Below are 7840 nucleotides of genomic sequence, written 5' to 3'. Positions count from 1 at the left end.
TAGGGCCTCACTGGGGACAGGGAGGAACTCCTTATATGGTCAGCACACTCTATAGTAGGGAGGATTATAAAAAAATAAATAAAAAATAAGTGATATTTGAATTAAGTGAAATCACTGAATATACCTTTAAGAACACTCCTTTGAAACAGGTTGAAGGCGCGCTACGAGCTTGTAGGTCTGCTATTTTTGAAAAATCGAAGAACGACTGACATAGAAACATAGCTTTTTCAGAAAACTGTCAGGATGTAGAAGACATTTTTAGAATCTGATCTCAGGTCTAAATGGATTGTAGAACCGACCTTTTGCTGAAGTGTTCTCTCCTCCCTGTCTGTCTCAGGACTCCCAGCGGTCGGTGCAGTGGCTGAGCAGCTCACAGCTGCTATGACGGCGTTGCAGGTACGTGTGTGTGTGCGTGCGTGCTTGCGTGCGTGCGTGCTTTCGTGCGCGTGTGTGTGGGAATTTTTGAATCGAGGCCATTTAACCACATAATATGACATAGGGGTGTCATTCACACACATTTTTGAGTGGTGTAAACCACTCCTACAACTGGCTTTGTTAGTCTGTGCAGAAAAAATGAGCATGGTTGCTATGTTCACCCTGTTCACCCGGGTGTGATTGCATTATGTCAGACATGATTTCATTACGTCAGACAGGCCTTACACCACTCAGTTCACACGGGTGTGATTTTTTTATTTTTGAACATGGTCTATTTTGCCAATTCCGAAGAATGATCTGTATTTGGCCGCGGACCCCCATCTGAAAATATGTTGTTCCAGAAGCAAAGATTTGAGTTAAAACGCTTGTAGATTTGCTATTTTTCAAAAGCTAAAGTATTACGCTTAAAACACCAAAAGGGGTTCCCATCCTGAATGGATTAACACACCAATCAATGGACCTGTGAGGGTCCATTTGGTTCACTCTCAGAGTTACAGACCTGTTATGGTTCATTCGGGGCTCTCTTTAAGTGTGTTATTGTCCACTCAGTTTGTATGTCCGTGGCAAAAAAAAGACAAAAATGTCCACCACAAGCCGTCATGGCGATGACCCCTTGCCGATGATGAGGTCAGCAAATCATGGCCTCGGGAATGCGACAACAAACAAACAAACAAAAAAAAATAATCTGTAAGTGGGTAATGTATTTAACCCATTGTGGGCGGGAACCCCTGTTGGTGTTTTAAGCGTTATGTTCTGCTTTAGCTATTGAAAAATAGCAGATCTACAAGCTCATAGCGTGCCACCGAGTGGCGCGCTATGAGCTTGTAGGTCTGCTATTTTTGAAAAATCGTGAAAATCTCAAATTTTCGAAATTTCAGAGTTTCAGTTTTTAACTCATATCTTTGCTTCTGGGGGGGTCCCTGGAACAACATATTTTCAGATGGGGCTCGGCAGCATATTACATATCATTTTTGGGGTCCTTGACATGAACCACTGATATAGAAACATGAAAAAAATACATTTTAAAAAGACATTTTTTAAATTTCGACGTCAGGCCTAAATGGGTTAATATTGTGTGTGCGTTATGTGTTTGTTTCACCAGGGGCTGACGGGTCAGCAGCAGAAGGCGTCGTCGGAATTCGACTCTGAGTTGGACTTCCCCGCGGTGGACCCGGAGCTCATGGCCCAGTTCAGGGCGGCCGAGGAGGCGGAGGAAGTGTCCGGCGGCGGCGGCCACACGGCGGGACACGCTACGGGAGGAAACGGGACGCGGTCGCTGTTCGAGGGCTACAAGGACCCCAGCTCACAGTTCGGCGGACAGACCAGGTCCTTCCACCAGGACCCCAGGTATACACACACACAAACCCATTTTAGAGACTTGCAGGGACGTATCTGTGTCACGTTAGCTTTGGAAACACTCTAACCCATTTTGGGCGGGAACCCCTTTTGGTGTTCGCATTATGTTATGCTTTAGCTATTGAAAAATAGCAGATCTACAAGCTCATAGCGCGCCACTCGGTGGCGCGCTATGAGCTTGTAGGTCTGCTATTTTTGAAAAATCGAAGAACGACTGACATAGAAACATAGCTTTTTCAGAAAACTGTCATTTTCAAACAGACATTTTTAGAATCTGATCTCAGGTCAAAATGGGTTAAAAACCGTCGAATTTTGTAGAATCTGGTCTCAGGTCTTGAGTTTTGAGTCGGAGAGGCTAAATGTCATCGAATGGTGGTCCCGTGGATCAAATGCTGAATAAGTAACACGCCTTGATATGAAAAAGGGTTGAAAACCACTGTCCTATAGGGTGTACCAAATCTCCTGGAGGGGGCGTCAACATATGTGTCACGTGGTAGCGGCCGCCATACTTGCTGGCTTGTCTGGTTTGTTTACATTGAGCGACTATCCAGTGTGCTTGTATACGTTCTTTTTTTAAAACTGACCTCACAATGGTGCAGACTTGCTCAGTAAATAAGTGCCACAGCAGGTCGCGTCAAGGAAAATGAGCCAGAAAACGGAATTAGATGTTCAGCTTTCCAGCATGGAACCCAGATTGACGAGTTTACAAAAAGACGTAGAATGGCTTGGATCTCGGCTGTACGGCGCACGGGCGCAGAGACATAACGTTCAACAAAGTATCTAAGCACAGCCGTGTTTGTTCACAACATTGTCCTTGTCCTTGTAATGTATTTGGGCCCGACGTTCTTTCTATCCATCCTGGTGTTGGTTCACTATGTTGTCGCCAAGAACGAGCTCAATATTTACAAAAACATACCACCGTCACTCTATTCTGAGTGATGTGGGCTAGAATTTAATGCCCACGAGAGGGCCGTCCCTAGCTTTTCAGACGCCGCCCCCCTCTTGGTGACGTACACGTTTTCACACGCTATATAACATCTTCGTCAGGTCATGACCCGATTAACCCATTTAGACCTGAGGACGATTCTACAAAAGTCTTCTAAATGCTGACAGTTATCTGAAAAACCTCACGTTTCTACAGTATGTCAGTTGGTTCTCAAACATGTTTCACGTCAAGGACCACCAAAAATATATGTTATTTGACCGCCGACCCCCATCTGAAAATATGTTGTTCCGGCAGCGACCCCACCAGAAGCAAAGATTTGAGTTAAAAACGTTCGCTCTGAAAGAATATATATTCAAAGATTTGCGCCACATTTTCACGATTTAAAAAAAATAGCAGACCTACAAGCTCGTAGCGCGCCACTCGGTGGCGCGCTACGAGCTTGTAGGTCTGCTATTTTTCTATAGCTAAAGCATAACATAACGCTTAAAACACCAAAAGGGGTTCCCGCCCCCAAAATGGGTTAAGACAGGTGCATAGATAAGATTGTAGATTGATAGATTGTTCGAAAATAGCCAAACGCCGTTTTTTTGTCTTGTCTTGCGTTGCGTTCAATGCAGATGAACTAAAACCTCCTGTTTCTGTTCGCATTCCGTTCCTGCCAGGCGTCTCCTCTGCCACCCGAGTGTCTTCCACCACCAACACCAACTGAGCAGGCACGTCCTCAGGCAGCCGTTCTGCTGGGACACGACGGCGGTCAGGCAGCTGGCCGGACCCCAGCAGCAGCAGCAGCAGCTTTGGGGAGGAGGGCGGGACTACCATCAGGACTCCGGCGCGGCGGTGGGCGGGCTCACCGCCGCCGACCTGGAGAAAGGCCATCAGGCCAAGAGGGACAGCATTAAACCTCACAGACAGATGGTACGTTCTCTCTCACCTGGCTGCGTGTCTCTCTCACCTGGCTGCGTGTCTCTCTCACCTGGCTGCGTGTCTCTCTCACCTGGCTGCGTGTCTCTCTCACCTGGCTGCGTGTCTCTCACCTGGCTGCGTGTCTCTCTCACCTGGCTGCGTGTCTCTCTCACCTGGCTGCGTGTCTCTCTCACCTGGCTGCGTGTCGTGTACAACAGCAGTGGTTTCCCAAACGTTGTCACGTCGAGGACCCCCCCAACATTATACTCACTAGCCCTTACCCGTTGTGAGATATTGCCCCCCATAAGAGAAGATTTTCACGGCTCTAGGCCCCCCGGTTTGACCTGAATTAGGCTACGCCCCCCTATATTTAATGGCATTTCTATCTCTGGGACCCCAATACATATTGTAAAATTCAAACTTAATTTAACTCTGAGTGTGTACAAATGATAGTTCCATTTGTACACACTCTGAGTTACAGACCCATAAGGGGTCCATTTGGTTCCTAAATATAATTTTTGCTGGGGACCCCCTGGAACTCCCTCAAGGACCCCCGGGCGGTCCTCGAGGGAGTTGGGAACCACTGGTGTACAGTACACACATACTGTACAGCACGCACGCACGCACGCACGCACGCACGCACGCACGCACGCACGCACGCACGCAGTCCACATGGGCCCAAAATGATGTCAGGATATTCCGTATAATAATTTTTTTTTTATATAATATAAATAATTGTATTTTGTTAAACTTGTTAAACTAATTTAAAGACAAGAGACGTGTCTCTCTCTCTCTCTCTCTCTCTCTCTCTCTCTCTCTCTCTCTCTCTCTCTCTCTCTCTCTCTCTCTCTCTCTCTCTCTCTCTCTCTGTATAGTTACGTGTTTTAAATATTTCCTTTCTTCTCCAGTTAAGCGAACGAGCCAGGGAGAGGAAAGTGCCCGTCACACGACTTGGAAGAGTGGTCAACTTTGCAGGTAAACAACCCGTCTATCTGACTGTCTGTCTGCTGGGTCTGACTGATGGTTGTCTTGCGTGTTTATTTCATCTGCATCTTCTGTACTGACCACGTGTAGCGCCCGGGATTCGAACTCGGGCCTCCCGCGTGAAAGTCCAACATCTTAACCGCTAGACCATCGGGCTGAGGCTCTGAGCCACGCACTCTGCTACACATACATGCCTGTCCTCCAGCGGCTTGTATAGAACCATGCACACCTCTCTGCTCTCCTGCCCGTCCAGTCTAACCTGACTCCGCCAGATGGGGCAGCAGAGAGTAGAGTGTTGCTTCCAGTCCCTGACGCAGCAGAGGGAAATGTGTTGTTTTTGCTAAAATATGTTTTCGTCTCCGTCGGGTGGATGGAAATCTTCTAATTATGTCCAAAAAAAAACTGACTCCGCCAGATGGGGCAGCAGAGAGTACACTGGGTTCCCCCCTCCTGCTCCCATCTGGGAACTCTCAGGCAGACTTGATGCCCGGCCACAAAACGGCCTGGCCAATCAGCAGCAGCTAGAAGTTGCTAGAAGCTGCTGCTGATTGGCCAGTCCGCTTTGTGGCCGGGCATCAAGTCTGCCTGAGAGTTCCCAGATGGGAGCAGGAGGGGGGAACCCAGTGTACTCTCTGCTGCCCCATCTGGCGGAGTCAGTTTTTTTTGGACATAATTAGAAGATTTCCATCCACCCGACGGAGACGAAAACATATTTTAGCAAAAACAACACATTTCCCTCTGCTGCGTCAGGGACTGGAAACAACAGCAATACTCACATACTATGTTTGTTTTTTGTTTTTTTTGCTTTTGTTTTTACACCAATGTTGTCTATTGTTGGCTGTGGTGGTGATGGATAAGGACCGCGGTCTCATACAATTCCCGCTCTCTGTACTTATGCTCCAGGTATGCCGGCGTTGAAAACCACTCTCAAAGAGTTACATAGTTGCAACATCTTTTTTTAACACTTAAAGGTGTATTCAGTGATTTCACTTAATTCAAATATCACTTATTTTTTGGATAATCCTCCCTACTATAAAGTGTGCTGACCATATAAGGAGTTCCTTCCTGTTCCCAGTGAGCCCCTGGGGTCAAAAAAACCCTAGTTTCGGTTTGGGCTTTGGGTGGCAAAGCCTTCATCCAATCAGGATGAGAGGGGCCTTCCTCCAATCATGATTGAGTGGGGCAGGCCTTGGTGCACGTTCTGTTGGTCTGTTGTACTTCCCCCACTGTAGAGCGTGTGCATGTGCACATCTTGTTACCGGGGCGGACCGTTTTTTTTTTTCCAAATCACTGAATGCTCCTTTAAAATGACAGAATATATATACTGTATCGTCCCAGTAACAGTAACACCCAAGGCTATAGGAGAAGAACATGATATGGTCTGCGGCACTCCCAACTTTAACCTTACAATCCTCTGGTCATTTCTGGACACCTATACGTAACTTACCGGCTACTCCTACGCGTTCAGGACCATCTGCCCTCGTCCATGTTTATAAATGTTTTTTTAATCATATCAAACGGGATAGCTGAAATCCATTTATTTACTTATTTATGCCTTCTTCAGCGAAACCTAGACTTGTTTCGCGCATCATGCGCAGCTGGCTGTTCACTTCCTCGTTTACGGCCCCCGACAAAACTGTCTATTCTCTCTTAACCCATTTTGGGGTGGGAACCCCTTTTGGTGTTTTAAGCATTACGTTATAATTTAGCTATTGAAAAATAGCAGATCTACAAGCTCGTAGCGCGCCACCGAGTGGCGCGCTACGAGCTCGTAGGTCTGCTATTTTTGAAGAATCTTGAAAATGTAGCACAAATCTTTGAATATATATTCTTTCAGAGCAAACGTTTTTAACTCTTATGGGGGAGTCCCTGGAACAACATATTTTCAGATGGGGGTCGGCGGCCAAATACATGAAAAAGGTTTAGCACCACTGACATAGAAACACAGGTTTTTCAGAAAACTGTCATGATTTACATTTTTTTTAATTTCGACGTCAGGCCTAAATGGGTTAAATCTATACGTCGCTCTCCTCCATGGCTTTGACAAAATCGACACTGAACAACAGAGAGACATGATGGGCTCCATTTCCGTCACCGCTAAACCCCTTATCCCTAAACTTCTTTGCCTTTTTTACTATTTGGCAAAACATTTTTGAATAGTTAAAATGGCCAGTCTACAAGCTCACAACGTGTCAATGTAGATTGGCTAGTTGAACTATTCAAAAATGTTTTTCAAAATGATAAAAAAAGGCAAAGAAGTTTAGGGATAAGGGGTTCAGCGGTGACGAAAATGGAGCCCATAGAACCAGACTGAGCTCTGGGCCCTGAGTTCTAATCCGGCTGTGGGTTTTGTTGCTGCACACAAGATTACATACAGTAGGTTAATCTTCTGTTTGACCCCCATGACTAGTCTCGCAACCTGTGTGTGTGTGTGTGTGTGTGTGTGTGTGTGTGTGTGTGTGTGTGTGTGTGTGTGTGTGTGTGTGTGTGTGTGTGTGTGTGTGTGTGTGTGTGTGTGTGTGTGTGTGTGTGTGTGTGTACTATAGGAATAGCAGGTGTTGCCCTCAGTAATAGACACACACACACAGCGGTAGCGATTTGCGCTGACAACACCAACAATGGGGTGCCCAAATGGGGCACCTGTTTGATTCATGCAAATCCGTTGAGAATTTTTTTTTTTCTTTTTCTTTGGGGGGGGGGGGGGGGGTGCTGTTGCCTATATTGATAGATAGATAGTTAGTCGACAGGAAACGGGGAGAGAAGAGATGGGCGGGGAAGACACGCAAACAAAGTTCGTCGGGATCGGGACTCGAACCCGCGACACACTGTCACGCTGGATTACCAGCCAAGGTGCCCGCGGACCGCTAAAGCCGGGCCCCAGTCCCGGAGCGGGATATTTCTGACGGACCGCAATGACATCATGCTGCTTACAAGCGTCAACGAACCACAGCTGGGTTCCCCCCCCCCCCCACCACAAATCAATGTATTCACGTCGCTCTCACCGATGCCCTCCCCCTTCCTCTGACTAGACAGCTCTCTCTAACTCCATTTAAATTAAGAACCTGGTTGTTTCTGTGTCCCTTTTTTTTTGTTCTTTGTTCTATTTATATCCTTCTAATTCCGTCCAGCCGTATAAACACCTGGTCATGGTGTGTGTGTGATTGACAGCAGCAGACACCTGTGCTGAGTCATGGGTGACAAAATGCCAAGTCAGAG

At 46.8% G+C, this 7840-nt stretch overlaps 1 protein-coding gene across 1 annotated transcript in view; it reads left to right on the top strand.

Moving 5' to 3' along the window:
- The window catches only part of coq8aa (coenzyme Q8A-a), a 53489-nt gene that overhangs the window by 24707 nt on the left and 20942 nt on the right, over window positions 1-7840 (top strand). The window contains exons 3-6 of the mRNA XM_079526897.1: window positions 338-396; window positions 1538-1782; window positions 3400-3652; window positions 4549-4615. Coding sequence (XP_079383023.1) covers window positions 338-396; window positions 1538-1782; window positions 3400-3652; window positions 4549-4615 — 624 coding nt within the window. The remainder of the gene's footprint in view (window positions 1-337; window positions 397-1537; window positions 1783-3399; window positions 3653-4548; window positions 4616-7840) is intronic.

The sequence above is a fragment of the Electrona antarctica genome (genome assembly GCF_951216825.1).
Source record: "Electrona antarctica genome assembly, chromosome: 17".
Classification (NCBI taxonomy): domain Eukaryota; kingdom Metazoa; phylum Chordata; class Actinopteri; order Myctophiformes; family Myctophidae; genus Electrona; species Electrona antarctica.
Note: the sequence above shows the minus strand (reverse complement) of the source record. Positions and strands in the feature narration are given on the sequence as shown.